This window comes from Pipra filicauda, unplaced genomic scaffold (assembly GCF_003945595.2).
Source record: "Pipra filicauda isolate LSUMZ 115617 unplaced genomic scaffold, ASM394559v2 scaffold472_size498715_pilon, whole genome shotgun sequence".
Classification (NCBI taxonomy): domain Eukaryota; kingdom Metazoa; phylum Chordata; class Aves; order Passeriformes; family Pipridae; genus Pipra; species Pipra filicauda.
In genome coordinates this window covers 1-15,359 of record NW_024104612.1, presented here as the reverse complement: position 1 = coordinate 15,359, position 15,359 = coordinate 1, and the positions used below count along the sequence as shown (strand labels likewise).

The 15,359-nt window shown below is 45.0% G+C and overlaps 1 protein-coding gene across 1 annotated transcript in view; it reads left to right on the top strand.

Annotated features, from left to right (window-relative positions):
- The window catches only part of MAPK8IP3 (mitogen-activated protein kinase 8 interacting protein 3), a gene marked incomplete at its 3' end in the record, with an annotated part of 24,417 nt that extends 9,087 nt beyond the window's left edge, over window positions 1-15,330 (top strand). The window contains exons 2-4 of the mRNA XM_039386210.1: window positions 13,531-13,651; window positions 14,414-14,484; window positions 15,239-15,330. Of these exons, the coding sequence (XP_039242144.1) occupies window positions 13,531-13,651; window positions 14,414-14,484; window positions 15,239-15,330 (284 nt within the window). The remainder of the gene's footprint in view (window positions 1-13,530; window positions 13,652-14,413; window positions 14,485-15,238) is intronic.
- Between the last annotated feature and the right edge of the window lie 29 nt (window positions 15,331-15,359).

Sequence of the window (15,359 nt, the reverse complement as noted above, 5' to 3'; positions counted from 1 at the left end):
GGATTCACCATCCCTGGAGATTTTTAAACGCAGATGGGACGTGGCAGTGAGTGCCATGATCTAGTAAATGGACTGGATTTGGACCAAGGGTTGGACTCGATGATCTCGGAGGTCTTTTCCAACCCAATCGATTCTATGATTCTATGATTCTATGATTCTATGATTCTATGATTTCGTTAGCATATTAGAGATGATGTTATAGGACCAACAGCTGTTGGAAAGCCACTTGCTAAAAACACGTGATTAGTTATTCTAATTTTTTCTGATAAATGGTATGAATTCTACACTGATGAGATGAAATTTTTTAGAGATTCTTCTGTTTACAAGTTATTAAATTTTATTAATTTAAAGGAGACTAACAGAGGGAATTTGTGATTCTGTTTTGCAGTGGAGACTGACCGTATGATACGTATTTCTAAATAATTTCTCTATGAGAAGTCAGGCTTTCCATGTGTAATGCCCATCAGTCCTTGCCATCTGGTAACCTTACTTTATTCTCACTAATCTTGGAGGGAAAAAAATCTATATCCAAACACAGATCCTTCGTACAAATCCTCTTTATGTCACTCAAGCTTATGGCACTTATTAATATTCATAAATATCAATGTGTTCCTAAAAATTACTTTTAAAGTAAAATAGCGAGCGAGCACTATGAGCTGTTACTTTATTTAACAAGCAATTCAGGATAATATTCTGAATGTGAGTTCCTGATGATGATGAGGGGTGATGACCAGGTTTCCCCTCAACCGGCTTCCCTGCATGAGTCAAGTCGTGATCCCCAAATGGGCTTTGATGAGAAGTTTTTTTTTTTCTTCGTGCAGTGAAGCAGCTGCTGCATTGTCCCTTTCTGTTCGTGGCTCTGCAGGTGGATTTGTCAGTGATACTGTTGGGATGTGCCAGATATATGAAGGAGAAGTTACCACCAGGGTTCAGGAAGCAGAGTTGTAAGAGAAAAGCCAAGGAGGTCTGGGAAGATTCGACCTTACTGCCGTTGCAGATGGATTTAAATCATAGAATTACAGAATGGTTTGGGTTGGAAGGGACCTTAAAGCTCGTCTCATTCTACCCTCCTGCCACAGGCAGGGACACCTTCCACTATCCCAGGTTGCTCCAAGCCCTGTCCAACCTGGCCTTGGACACTTCCAGGGATGGGGCAGCCACAACCTCTCTGGGCAGCCTGTGCCAGGGCCTCACCACTCTCACAGCCTAGAATTTCTTTGTAATGTCTAACCGAAACTTGCCCTCCTTCAGCTTAAAGCCATTCCCCCTTGCCCCATCAAGGCTGGAAAGGGACTGTGATGACTGAAGTTTCAAGAAAAATGCCCAGACAGTCTTCACCTTTCTGAGAGTGATGTAACTTTCCATCTAGCAGAGGCACCTTGGCACCTCTGTTCTTGCTCTTGCCCGCTGAAGAGGATGAAGATGGCCCACATCTCCGTCACTGTTGGTTGTCATGGAGGAGGAGCCATGGGGTATCCCAGCTGAGAGGAACTGCTCTGTTCTTGTTCTTATCTCCTGTACAGTCCTGGAGCTCCCATGGGGAGTGCTGGCCAGCCTGTGGCTGCTCTGCATTGGCTTCAGGTGGTGAGGTGATGTCTGAGCAGCCAGCTGGACCCTCTCCTGCCTTTCTCAGGGGGAACTTGCTTGGCGTTTTCAGGAGACTGTGCTGTGGTGCTTGAGCACTTCCCATCAGCAGTGTGTGTGAGCCTTGTTAGGCTCAGCCTATGCCACGCTGTGCCTGTCACACACGCTCAGCTTGTGTCACACTGACTGTGTCCTGCCTTTTCTTACTGCTGTGCAAGGACCGGCAGGGTGTGTGCAGGCCTTACGTTACATCCGTCTGCTGCTCCTTCAACAGGGCTGTCAGCTCTAGTCCAGCCTTTCAGAGACAGAGCATCACTGTGAGATTTCACGTGGATCTCAGGGAGACTGGCAGCTCATCTGTGTGTGTGTGTCCAGGGCCACCACACTTGGGCCATGACACAGACAGTGGGGCTTTGTATTTTGTGGTAGAACATGCCACCTTCTCTTCAAGGAGGTGGTCAGCTTTCCAAAGGGATGCATCGGGTCTGCAGTTCACCTCGCAAGGCTGTTGGGTGGCAAGGTGTCTGGAATGATATCCGTGAAGCTGTGTCTTGCCTAGCAGGACAGATGGCTTTAGTTCAGGATTCAGTGGGAAGCACTGGACCTTTTGCTCCTGACCTAGATTGTGACATGGTCTCCACGGTCATGGACAGCTGCTGATGTCTACCTTTTCTCCCTAACTGGAAGGGACCTGCTCAAGGCAGAATGTGGTGCTGAACTGAGTCCGACAAAAACAGGTTCAGGCTCTTATTTTTCTTTCCTGTTCTACCTGGGCCTTGACCTTCCCACCCTCAGCCACTTGGTGGCATGAACACAAGTTGCTGCTTAGTGCCAGAGCAAACCTGCTTGTCCCCCTCAAGAGGGGAAGCATCAGAAGAGGGCTGCCTGCCCTTCCACCTGCTGGGTTTTGTGGAAAGGTTTTTCTGTTGAACACGTGCCAGGTTGCTCCTGAAAGATAATTGTACATGGTAATTGTAAGTCCTGATTTAAAATAGGAAAATTTACTGATCTTTTAATGGTTGGATATTTTCAAAGTGTATGGCCCAGAGGCTTTTCCCCCTGTTTGAATTTGGGATTCTGTGCTAGAAAAAGGACTGAAAGAGCTCATTGGCAATGCATTTGCGAACAGCATGTGCGGGAGGAGTGTACAATGTGATGTACCACACATTTAGAAGAACTTGGTCATGGAGAAGTACCTTCCCTTCCCAGTGATGGGGAGAGGTTTCATTTCACCATTTCATTTCATTTTACCTCTTTCTTTCACCAATCAATGATAGCTTTGGAAAAGAACGCAAATATATGTTTTGGTTGAACTAAACCAGAAATCTCTATTTAGTAGTGAAACTGGAGAATTTTACTTTGGAGGGGCTTCCCAGCACAGTGTTTCAGCAGCTCCAGGGGCATCACAGAATCATTTGGGTTGGAAAAGACCTTCAAGATCCAAGTCCAACCTTTGACCTATCACCACCTTGTCACCTAGACCATGGCATTAAGTGCCTTGCCTAGTCAGTTCCTGAACATCTCCAGGGATGGTGACTCCACCATCTCCATGGGCTACCACACTGCTCCTGGGCAGGAGTTGGGGTTATGACTGTTGTCCTCATTCCTTCCTCAGTGACTGTGGCTTCACTGGGGAGCTGTTCCCCCATTCTGGGGCCTTGCCCTCCCACCAGCCTACTTCCCTTCTGTTGAAGTCTCCATGGCTGCTCTGCTGCTCACTTGCACGTGGTGGTTGGCAGATCTCCTGCTCACTTTGTTACAAACTTTTGAATCTGTAAAAAAATGACTTAAACACCTCTCAGGATAGTTTTGTGGTTTAACGCAATTTTTCATCACAGCCACCTTTTGTAGCAGCATTAAATGCAACTGCAGCATCTTTGTAAATTCCACTTGTTTGAACCACTGCCCATATTTCACTAGCCCCACCTTTGTGCCCCCACCCTGGTTGCTTCCCTTGCCGTCCCTTCAGCTGGGTGGCTTTTGTGGTGGGTAGTCTGAGTTCAATCAAAATCACCACATAATTTACACCATAATGCCAGATGCAAAAATATGTACAAATATATTTTAACCCTCACAGATGAAGACAGCTTACACTACCAGCTTGAGTAATTTTGACTTTCTTCCCTTTTACAATGTTTATTCCATTAATATTTGTTTCACTATCTGTTGTTATCAATACTCTGTCTCTGCTGAACATTTAAAACCAGTGCATCGGTGTCTTATCTCCCTGAGTGGAGGCTTGTGCAAAGCTGTGCAGGAGGCAGAAAACTTCAGTAGTGACTTCAATAGTGCAATATCGTATGTGAAAAAATATAGAAAATATTTAGGAAGAAATTAAGAACAGGGAGGGCAAAATTTGGACACTGATTGTTGGATGCTCTGCACTTGCTGCATTTGGGGTATGATGATCTCTGTGATTAGAGGGAAAATTAGCATCTATGCTCTTGATTTAAGGAAACTTATCTTAAACTAGTACTTACCAGGTAATTTTACTGGGAATGTCTCTGTCCAAGTGCCCAGCTTACATACTACAGCCTGCTGTGGAAGCAGTGTGTGAAGCGGGAGGTCACGCAGGGTGATGATGCAAGGTCATGACGTGATGGGTGTCCAGCATCCACTCAACCTATTAACACTGAATGGTATAAACTATGTTTATACACACATATTAAGGTGATATTAGTATTAAAAATGTAGGTAGCTAGAGCAGGTATAGCTACACCACTGGGCTCTGTCTTGGTTTGAGTTACTCCAGACTTGAGCCCTGTGGACTTCTTACTGCATGGTAATTTTTGCACCAAATCTGTAGGTGATTTGCCTCCAGCATTCTCAGGAACACCCACTCTTCCTTAAAAACTCAGGGCAATAGCACTGGAAGGGACTTCCTGAGTCAGCATGTCCAGTCCCCGGGTATTGCAGGCACTTGAGTTACATAATGTGTTTTATAAATATATCAAGCTTTGGCTTAAAACCATTAGTTGAATCTCCTGCCTCTACTTCTTCCTTCCTCTAAATTGCAATGGGGTTATTTGTTGGGTTTTAATTCATGGCCTGGTTTCCCTGGCTTGTTCTTGTACTGGCACTGTCCTTTATGATTAGTGAGTTTTGCCCTATCAAATATTTATTTCTTTGTTGTGTTAATGGGAGCTGGTCCTGTTCTGTCTGGTCTCTGCTTGCTGTGTGTTGGAGCCAAGCTCTGTTCCCTTGCCAAAGAAGGCAGGTTTGCTGGACTGTGCCACGTGTCCTGCTAGTATGGAGGTACCCATGTGTCACCTGGCCAACCTAGTCTTGTTTTACAGATTCCGTCATCCCCCTTTCCTTGAGTGACCCTTAGCCGTATCTGGTGCTTGGGCTGATCCTCTCTGAGAGGCAGGAGGAATAACAGGTGATTATTTTCCAGGGACATCTCGCCTATGTCTGAGCTATGAATGCTCTCCGTGGGTGTCCCAGTGTCACATGGCCTTTTTCAAAGTGCTAGTAATGAGGTTTATGTGAGGGCTGTCACCTTCCCTAGCACAGTCCAGTACTGTCGGTATGACACGGAGTGGCGGAGGCGGCAGCATGTCCGTCTCCTCTGTGCCCTCCTCAGCTGCAGTTGCGTCTGGCCCAGAACACATCACTGTGGGACTGATTAACTGATGGTTCTGTCATCAGCTTCTTCTTCTCCACCCTCCTCCTCACAGCAGAACTGGTTATTCCCATGTGCATGCCCGTACCCTCAAGTGCTCTTCAGCCCAGCATTGCTCTGGTCTCCAGCATCATCCAGTTTTTCCCTATGATAGTTTGTTCTCTTTAGTGGCACCTCCCGGTCTAGTGTCATCTGCACAACTTCAGTCACACCTCCTTTCCATCAGGCCATTCTGATGGAAATAGGGTCAAGGCTGTTCTCAAGGCCAACTGCTCTGCTGGCCACCCCGTCCCTTCTTTGTGCACCCCTTTCCTTCCCTGCATCTGCTGTCCCAGTTAACCTTGTCATCAGTCCCACTGGGAGATGGCAGCTTCTGGACGGGCAAACATGGTCTGGGGCAGAGCTGGAGCAGGGTCCAGGGTATGGGAGGGTCCCTCTGTCTCTCCTGACTGTGCTGGAGGGCCAGGCCAACTTCATGGAGAACGCTGTAAGAGAGAAGTGATCCTTCTTTGGAGAAGGCTCAGATCCTTTGGAAAAGGAATATGGGAGATTGTAATCTTTGCATACATTGACAAAAAAGACATTTAGTTCACAGAAGACACTGAAAGTCCCATCTATGACTGTCGAGTATTTAGCAGATAAGAGACGTCATTTTGACTTCCTGAAGTTAGCAGCAGGAACAGAAATCTTTTATCCCCAAGCTTTGCAGATATAAAAGAAATGTTACTTCACTAGAAGGTTGTATGCTTCTGTGGAGATTGGAATGTTTCTTCAGGAGCGCATTTATCTTTGAGGATAGCTTAGGATTCCAATACAGGGCATAGAGCATCTTTCCATCATGAAGCTGTGTACTGTGAGTCCTTCTGGGCTAATGAATTCTAAAAACTAAGTTAAAAATACAGTTAAAATGACATTATAATATGTTCTCTTCTACAATGTTTTGGCCATTCTGCTAATAAATGGCCTTGTTCACTGTCAGCTTTATTTGAGGGCAGAGACCTCAGCCAAGGAAGGCTGGTAGTTATTTTCCCATATGAAATGCTTGTTTATGTGTGTCTTCATGTGATTTAAGGTTACATATCATAAGTGTTTTTATATCACAGCTGCCACAGCTGTGGTGGCATAATGGCCAAATACACCCAAAATGAGGAACCCCCAAAGAGCAGAACCAGAGACATTAGAGAACACACAGAGCAGAGCAAGGGACATTGGAGAGCATAGTTGGAATTTGCTGAGATTTATGATAAGTGCAGAGTAAAGTTTTGAACAAATATGAAATTTGAGTTGGTGAATCAATTACCTATGAGTTTTAGTAAGTGTGGTCTAGTTGGGGTTTTAAATTGTTGGTTCTTCATGTCACAGCTGCAGTGACCTTCTGTTCAGCTTGTGGCTTCTTTGCCAGTGCAGTGTGGGAGGGTGAGAGTTTGGCCTTTTGAGCTGTGTCCTGTAACACTAATGCTTGAGAGCCTCTTCTGTTTGCTGTAACTGAAATCCTTCTGAGATGGAGAAGATACAGTCTGTTACCAGAATTTACACTTACTGATGGTGTGTTTTCTTGTGGCAGCAGAATCAGGGGTTCGCTCTACAGGTGCCATGGCTACGATCTCCTGGAGCAGGGTCTGCTGAAGGCAAGGGCCTTCCAGGAGAAAGGTTGGCGTTGCATGGGTCTGTAACCTCAAGGCACTTGAGGAGCAAGATGAGTGATGATCAGGTGAAAGGCAGGGAGCCTCTTTGTACCTGCATGTGCCACTGTTCTCAGGGAGCCAAAATGTTTCTGAAATTCATGTCATGTTAGGTACAGCAGGATGGAAATGCAGGTATGTTTTTTATTACTGTGGGGGGCTGATGGCCATGTTTTCCTGTTTGTGTGAGGGTCCACTTCAGCTGTTGCAACCAGCGAGGGAGAGCAGCTTTAAATATTTGTAAAGTCAGTGTTTTCCCAAGGGACACACTAAATATGTATGTTCTACCTCTCTTCTTGATAGAAACTGGGAATGTTTTCATGCAATGAAGTCAAGGTAACATTGGTGTAAGGTAGACAACTCAATTTCTTAATCTTCTACTTCAGCTTTGCTAAATAAATGACTTTATATAAGTGCCTATAAGGATAAAAAGCTGAACATACAATCACATAGTAGTTTGGGTTGGAAGGGCCCTTAAAGCTCATCTCTTTCCAACACCCCTGCCGTGGGCAGGGACACCTTCCACTAGACCAGGTGAATCCAAGCCCCATCCAAGGTGACCTCGGACATTTCCAGGGATGGGGCAGCCACAGTTTCTCTGGGCAACCTGTGCCAGGGCCTCACCACCCTCACAGCCAACAGTTCCTTCCTGATATCCATCTAACCCTGCCTTCTGGCAGTGGGAAGCCATTCCCCCTTGACCTGTCCCTCCAGGCCCTTGTCCAAAGTCCCTCTCCAGCTCACTTGGAGCTCCTTTAAGTACTGGAAGGGGCTCTCAGGTCTCCCCAGAGCCTTCTCTTCTCCAGGCTGAACACCCCCAGCTCTCTCAGCCTATCTCCAGAGCAGAGGGACTCCAGCCCACGGAGCATCTTCATGGCCTCCTCTGGAATCTCTCCAGCAGCTCCACGTCCTTGTGCTGAGGACCCCATATCTGGAGACAGCTCTGCAGGTGGGGCCTCACCTGAGTGAAGGCGAGGAACAGAATTCACTCCCTCTCCCTGCTTCCTGTGCTGAGAGGAGGAAACCAGAGTTCAGCTTTCACCCACAGCCCTGCAAAGGCCTGAGGGTCGGGTCTGAGCTGAACCCCCGTGCTCCCTTCACTGTGCCCCCGCTGCACACACTGCCAGCCACCACAAATTTAGGCCACGTAATGAGATTTCTGCATCTCTGTGCGTCTCTGCTTGATTCCTCACTGATGTGATGTGATGATTTCTGATGATATGGTACTATTTTTAGCCATTTTCTTCTTTCGCAGGAGGCAGGAAAGCAGAAAACCAAGCAATCTGCATTGTACCACTGCTCTTCAGAGGAATAGTCCTTCTTTAGCCTTAAGACGATTTTATGCTAGATATATTTCCCTGTAAAACGTAGTGTATTAGCCATTGTTGTTTGCCATAATCCTGGGTTATTACAGACCAGTGACCCTGCTTGAAATCTGGGGATAGAGCCTAGCAGAAAAAAATGCATGTGACTTATTTTTATATATAGCTGTTTAACACTCCAGTTCTCTTAGATGACTGAGGTGATTAACTGTTTCATTGTTCATATTCAGAAATTATTCTTTGAAATTAAGAGTCGAGGCTCTGGAAAAAAAAAGGAGAAAAAATAGTAAAAGTATTAACACTGTGGTCAGCCTTGAGAACTCCTGCGAGTGGGGGCTGTTTCTGCTTCCAGTGCACCCACTGAAAGCAAAAAAAAAATAGTTTTTCTTAACCATCAGTGGAATTCTCTGGTTCATTTTATTTCTGTTTTCTAAATGTCTTTACTGCATCTCCATCCAGTTGGAGCTGGGAGCTGTGAATCCCTGAACTGAGAGTCTGAGCTGAGCTCCATGCAGTGAAACCATCAGGGAAAACCAGTTGCAGTACCTGGCCCTGGGAATGAGAAACCAATGAAATCAAGGGCAGCTGCAGCAGCAGGCTCAGCCTGGGATGCTTCACCAGCACCAGATTTTTTTCTTGCCTCTTGGCAGCACTAAAGTGAAAGAATGCAGTCAGCAAATTTGCAATGCAGTTTTAAAACTGGGCATTGAGATTGTGTCACAGTGCTTTGTGGATAGTGTATTTGGTTATTTTAAAATGTATTTTAAAAGACCATAAGGCTATGCTGTTTGATTGTTTCTTTGGGTTTTTTTTCCCCCTACTTGACTTCATACTGACAGAGAGCAGGATTAGATTGAATATTGGGAAGAAATTCTTCCCTGTGAGGGTGGTGAGGCCCTTGCGCAGGTTGCCCAGAGAAGCTGTGGCTGCCCCATCCCTGGAAGTGTCCAAGGCCAGGCTGGATGGGGCTTGGAGCAACCTGGGCTAGTGGAAGGTGTTCCTGCCCATGGCAGGGGGTGGAATGAGATGAACTTTAAGGTTCCTTCCAACCCAAACCATTCTGTGATTCTATGCTCCTGTTACATATATTTATGTTTATAATGAAGCAAGAGTGTATCTGCAGTGTCTACTTTCAGAAGTTACTGGAATTTTACTATTCTGAGGCCAGAAGTGTGGATTTGATTCCTGTGAATATTCTTTGCTGATTAGCAAGTGTGAGTAAGCACCTACAGAACTTCATATTTGTGCATCAAACATCTGTGCAGCATTTAGGTCAGGTTGTTGGGGCACAGACAGGTGAAAAACACAATAAGCAAGAGTAAACCAGAGGGATTCTTTTTCTCTTTTGTCTGAGTTTAGTGCTTTTTGTACATATTACAGCTAGAAAATGTTCTAATCGGAAGGAGACTTCCAAGTTAGTGTCCCCTCCGCCTGGTTATTTTTAGGAGGTTTAAAGGTTTGGGGTGATATCTGGATTCCTCTTCAAGTTCCTGAGAAATTCCCACAGCTTGATCAGGGCCAGGATTGTATCCCACCTCTGAAAGAAACAGAAAAAGTGAAATGCCTATGGGTGTTTATTTACGGAGTTGCATTCACTCAATAACATGTACTTGGCAGTATGACTGCCTCTGGGAGCCTGGTTAATCAAAAAAAGTTAAAAAAAATTAAAACACTTTATTCAGTTTGTTTTCTCTGTTTCTCCTGCCCTGTAATGAATTTCCAGCACCATGGGATGGTGAGGTTTGGTGCAGAGAGCCCCATGTGGCAGGGGGTTTGCCGTGTGCTGGGGATACACCTGGTGGGTTGAGTTTGGGCAGGAGGGAGGCTGGAGCCAGCCTGGCTGCTCATCTGGGCCACCTGCAGCCCCGTGATGTGGGCCAGGAGCCACAGCTTGAGGCCTGTGACACAGCATCGTGCAGGGCATGAAGCACTGCCTCTGCTGTCTGTCTCCGGAGGCCGCTGCTCGCAAGAGGAACTCACATGAGCCTCAAGTGCCTGCTTTCTCCAAACTTCTGACATTGCTTAGTTGTGCTTGTGGCTGTGCTCACCTCTGAGTAAAGTCAGTTCAATCTCTGCTGCTTCTAGTGGCTAGGGTGGCCTTTCCCTGGATGCTGTATGGAATGTCTGCTGCAGGGAATAAAGCCTGCCTGGTTGCCCTGGTGCCAAGAAGGATGAGCAGCAGTGACAGTGACAGTTCTCTGTCAGGAACATCTTCCTCGGGCACAGCCCTGTCAGGAATCCTCTCCCTCTTATCCCACTGCTGTGGCTGGTAACTTCACTCTGGATTTGGGACTTTTCCAGCTCTCAGAGCTTGTGATGTGCAGGGAGAAGCTCAGGTGAGATGGGCCCTGATGGGGGAGCAGGTACAAGGTGCTGCAGAGCCCTCAGGCCCGTGCACACAAATGCATTCGATCTCCTCAGCACCAAGTGGGCTGTCCTGCAGTGTTTTTATCCAAAATGCTGCTCTACCCTCCAAACACTTAGGGCAATATTAATTTTTAATGTCACTGTCTCTGTGTCTCTTTCTTTTCAAGTGTTTAATTGATTTCTAGTTTTATGTTTCTTTGATTACTTTTAGGTTGCAAAATAGACAGGTCTGAGGAAGAAGACTGAGCCAGATTTGTAGAACACTTAATCTTTCAATCAGTTTTCTCTGAATTAAACCAAAACAGCAGTAGCAAATCCAGGAATCCTATTAAAGGTGACCTACATAATGGGAATAAAATTGAGCTTGTACCTTCTTTTACTTTCTAATTTACTGTTAAGAAATCTGTGAATGTTTTTCTTAACGTCCTTTCATTTTTATTGCTGCTAAACCCCTCATTCCTGCCTGGCTGGGGTGCATGTTCCTGGCTGGAGAAACAGGAGCAGGAGGGTGGTGAAAGCTGAGCTGCTGTGATAGGATGAGGATTTAACCCTTGCCTGTAATGAAAAGGGTTCGTCAATAGAGCTTTAGCAGAGAGTGATTCCTGCAAAAACCCGCAAGGAGATGGAGATTATACTAGGAAAAGGCTCTTTGTTGGGATAGCTTCCATCAGGCTCCAAATGGAGCAAGTGAAACTGCTGCTTCTCAGCTCTGTTGCTCAGTGTGTCCATTGTCACTGTGTCCATTAGGATTTCTTTTCCTTTTTTACTCATTATGATATTATATTGTTGCTCTGGAAAAAATTTCAATAATAAATTTGCAAATTTACAAGCATGTTGCTTTATAAATCTCTCAAAATCCATAAAACAGGTTGCTGGGTAAGTGACTAAGGAATTTCAATGTTTAATTGACATCTGAGGAAAAAACCACTTACTTAAAAATCTAAACCCTTGTATGGTCTTAAAATTTAATTAAAAAGTAAATGTTTAGCCTCTGAGATGACTCCTTTATAGGGGAAGAAGGGTATTGGTATTGCTGGTATTTCTAGAAAATACTGTGCAAAACAACCATAACTGGGGAAAAAACCCAAACCCGTATTACAATAAATTTGGGGAGGAAGGAGAATAAAGTTAAAAGCCCGGTTAGAGATTAAAAGCATTGTGGAACACCAAGTGCAGGGAAATGAGACATGGCTAAAGTGTGTTTGATTGTTTCTATAAATGCAGGTATGTAGGAACACAAACTGAGTCACTGCTCCCAGGAATTTACTGAGCAGTTTTAAAAGTCTGCAGGAATAATAAATGATGTGGCTTTCAGTCATCCACAGGGAGAGGATCCAGTTCATAATGATGGCTCCAGCGTCCCTGCTAATAATTCCAGTAAAAGCAATAGGGAATATGCATGGGGTTTATCCTGAGAGTGCAGCCAGATTCTGTGCAGATTCGCTCATGTGCAGAATTTAACAAAATAATCTTACTGTGCATTTAAATGTGTTTGTTTCCCTGGGAATCTTTGCCAAAAAGGATTCTCACCAGATTCTGTCTCTTTTGGAGTACAACAAGGCTTTACTTTTTTAAATTGAAATTTCCATGCCCTTCTGAGCAGCGATGTTTGTGGAGAGAACACTTCCCCCATGCAGAGGACAGAGGAGGGGAGAGAGGGATTTTCCTCCCCAGTATCCATGATTTTAACCAGCTGTTGAATCTGTTGGAGCTGGACCTAAGGAGGATATGGCAAATAGATGGAGAGGGAGAGAGGCAGGGCCAGGAGCAGAGCCTCGTGAGCTCCTTGCAGCCCCCAGTTACTTCCTGCGGGCTTCTCTTGGTCCATAAACATCTTAAAGGTGGATTAAAATCCTCTTGGCTTTACTTCCGGCTCCCTTTCGTCCTCAGCAGCTCTGGATCCAGGGCTGCCCCTGGCCTCAGCCGTGCTCCTGCCACTCAGCTGATGGGTTGGTGTTCTAATTACTGGACTGGTTGGTACAGATGATGCTGTACTTCAGGCTTTTTTGGGTGGAACTATTCAGGAGTAATGTAACAAGACTCTAATTTCTGTTTTTGTAAGGCCAGGCCAGGACTTGTTCTGTGGGTGGTGGTATAGCTCTGATGTCCTTGTATGCCTGGTGGTACCATGTTCAGGCTTTGTTTGCTGGGAAGAGGATGTGTGTGCTTAGTAGAGCACATGTTCTCTGAGCCTTAGGCAATTTCCCACCAGTCTGTGTCAGGGGTGGTGCTAGAAGCAGCTCCGTTTCTGAACCTAGAAGCGTGGATTATGTGTCAGGACTGTGTTGGTGTTTTGTGCAGAAAAGCCGTGGTGACCACGTAGCATACAAGAATCAGGCTAGTCCATGTATATGCAGAGATATGGAGATGCATTCACTTCCCAGGGACCCTTCTTAGTTTAAATATTTCATGAAAGCACCTGTAGCTCCAGCTCCTGTCAAGAGTTGCGTAATACCAGTTGACTGCAGTAGAGCTGGATGGAATGTTCCATGTGTTTTACTCTGCTCTGGGTGCTGGTGCCTGTGGCAGGGAGTGACTAAAGCTCCCGGGTCAGAAGTGACAGTTTACAGAAAGAACACCCTGAAATGAGGTATTTTCCTGTTGTGTTTTCACCGTGATATATCTGTAAAATCATTCCTTCAGCCCAGTGTTCTGTGCAGGAAGACCAGTGTTGCTGAAGATGATCGAGTTTACAGAACTCATGTTGGACCATAGTTTATATATTAATTATGCATTAAAGATAACAATACTTTCTCATACAAAATAGACTCTTTGGCTTGATAAAATGCTGTTGTGCTCATTACAATACTTAAAAAGTCTTATTTCCTATTGTGTTATTTATATTCTCCCAGATTTCATTTTTTGTGAAGAAAGGAAAAGTCATGTAGGGCAAACCCATTTTACATGTAATCCTCATCTGTGCCTCCTTATCTGCTTTTTCCCTGTGCAGAAGTTCATAGAGTTTGAAGATGCACTGGAACAGGAGAAGAAAGAACTACAAATCCAAGTGGAACACCTTGAATTTCAGACTCGACAGTTGGAGCTGAAGACCAAAAACTATGCAGACCAGAGTAAGCAAAGGTGTACACCAGACAACATTGTACACATTGCCTTCCACACACATACAGTGCTACTTTAAAAATAATTTTCATACTTTTTCTTTGGTTTAATGTAATTTACACAAAGCCTGAAATGTCTGGTTATCCCTTACTTCTGAGCCTTCTAAAGGATGGGATGTATCCACACTAATTCGGTCGAGACTGCATTGCTTTTCTTTTGTGGGGCAGGCTCAGTCTCTCCAGGTGCAAGATTTGGGCCTTTGGAACCTGTTTTCCAGTTTCTCCTTTTCTCTGAATAGAATCTTTCATTTTTTTCCTCTTATAAAACCCATCACAATTATTTGCTTGTTTATTTGTTTATTTTTACAAATACTTCCTTAACATGTGCAGCCATGGTTTGTTGACTGGAGTTCCCCTCAGAATTCCTTGGTGTCTTGTCCAGTCCTCGTGCTCCTCTAGTAGCCAGAAGTGCCAGTCCCAGAGGACAATTTAAATTGTTGTCAAACTAAGACGCTTACGGGGCACCAGGCTACTGCTGAAAAACTGTGGTTTTATTGCACTTACTGCACAAAATTGCTGGTGTTGGGAACGTGCAGGTACCCAGGAGCTGAGCTTGTGATGAACACCAGGTCCCACAGCGTGCATTATTCTGTTTCTGTTTGTTTTATTCAGTAGGTATAAACTCATTTCTAACAAAATAGTCTTTGTTTAACAAATAGTTTATTTTGAGAGCCTGGTGTGTGTTAGCTGATGGTTGGGATTCTCTCTTGGCAGTTTCTCGACTGGAGGAACGTGAATCAGAAATGAAGAAGGAGTACAATACTCTGCATCAGCGTCACACAGAGGTAGAGTGTCACCTCGTTATTTCTGAATTAATAAACTCTTTGTCTATACCTAAAGCCATGTCAGAGAATTCAGTTTTACAATCCTAGTGATGACTAGAGCTTCTGAACTTTAGGAACATCAGAAGTACCTGACTGGAGGTTGTAAAGTGGTTGAAGCCAGGCTCTGCTCAGCGGTGCCCCGTAGCAAGGCTGGAGACAGCTGGCACAAACTGAGACACACAAAGCTCATTCTGAACATGAGGAAAAAATATTTTACTGTGAGGACAATGAGTACTGGCACAGGTTGTCCAGAGATGTGTTGGAGTCTCCATCCTTGGAGATATTCACAAGCACCTGGATGCAGTCCTGGCAGCCTGCTCAGGGTGGCCCTTTTTGAGCAGGGGGTTGGACCTGATGGACCCCAGGAGGTTTCTCAGCCTCAGCTGTTCTGTGATGCTGTGCACAGTGCCGCACTACCACATCTCCCACTGCCAGTGAGCCTCCAGGAGATGCTTTATGTTGGTTTTGGATATGCTCTTTCACAGATCTTCTGTTATGAGATTCAGCTGAAGTAATTTCCCCCACAATTTCTGTCAGATTTTCTATCAGATTATTCTTATATCATCACTTGTATCATCAGCTTAGAAGACAACAGGAAAGACAAGGAAATATGCAAAAAACCCCAGGAAATGAGTGCTGTAGAAAATTAAACAAAAGCAGAAAACGAGTCTTTCCTTCTACTCTGTTTGCCTCATGCATTTTTCTCCCCTCACAGATGATCCAGACCTACGTGGAACACATTGAGCGATCCAAGATGCAGCAAGTTGTGGGAAATAATCAAACTGAGGGCAGTGTCCCTGTGAGAAGGTAGGGCCACAACCTCTCCATGTAACGTG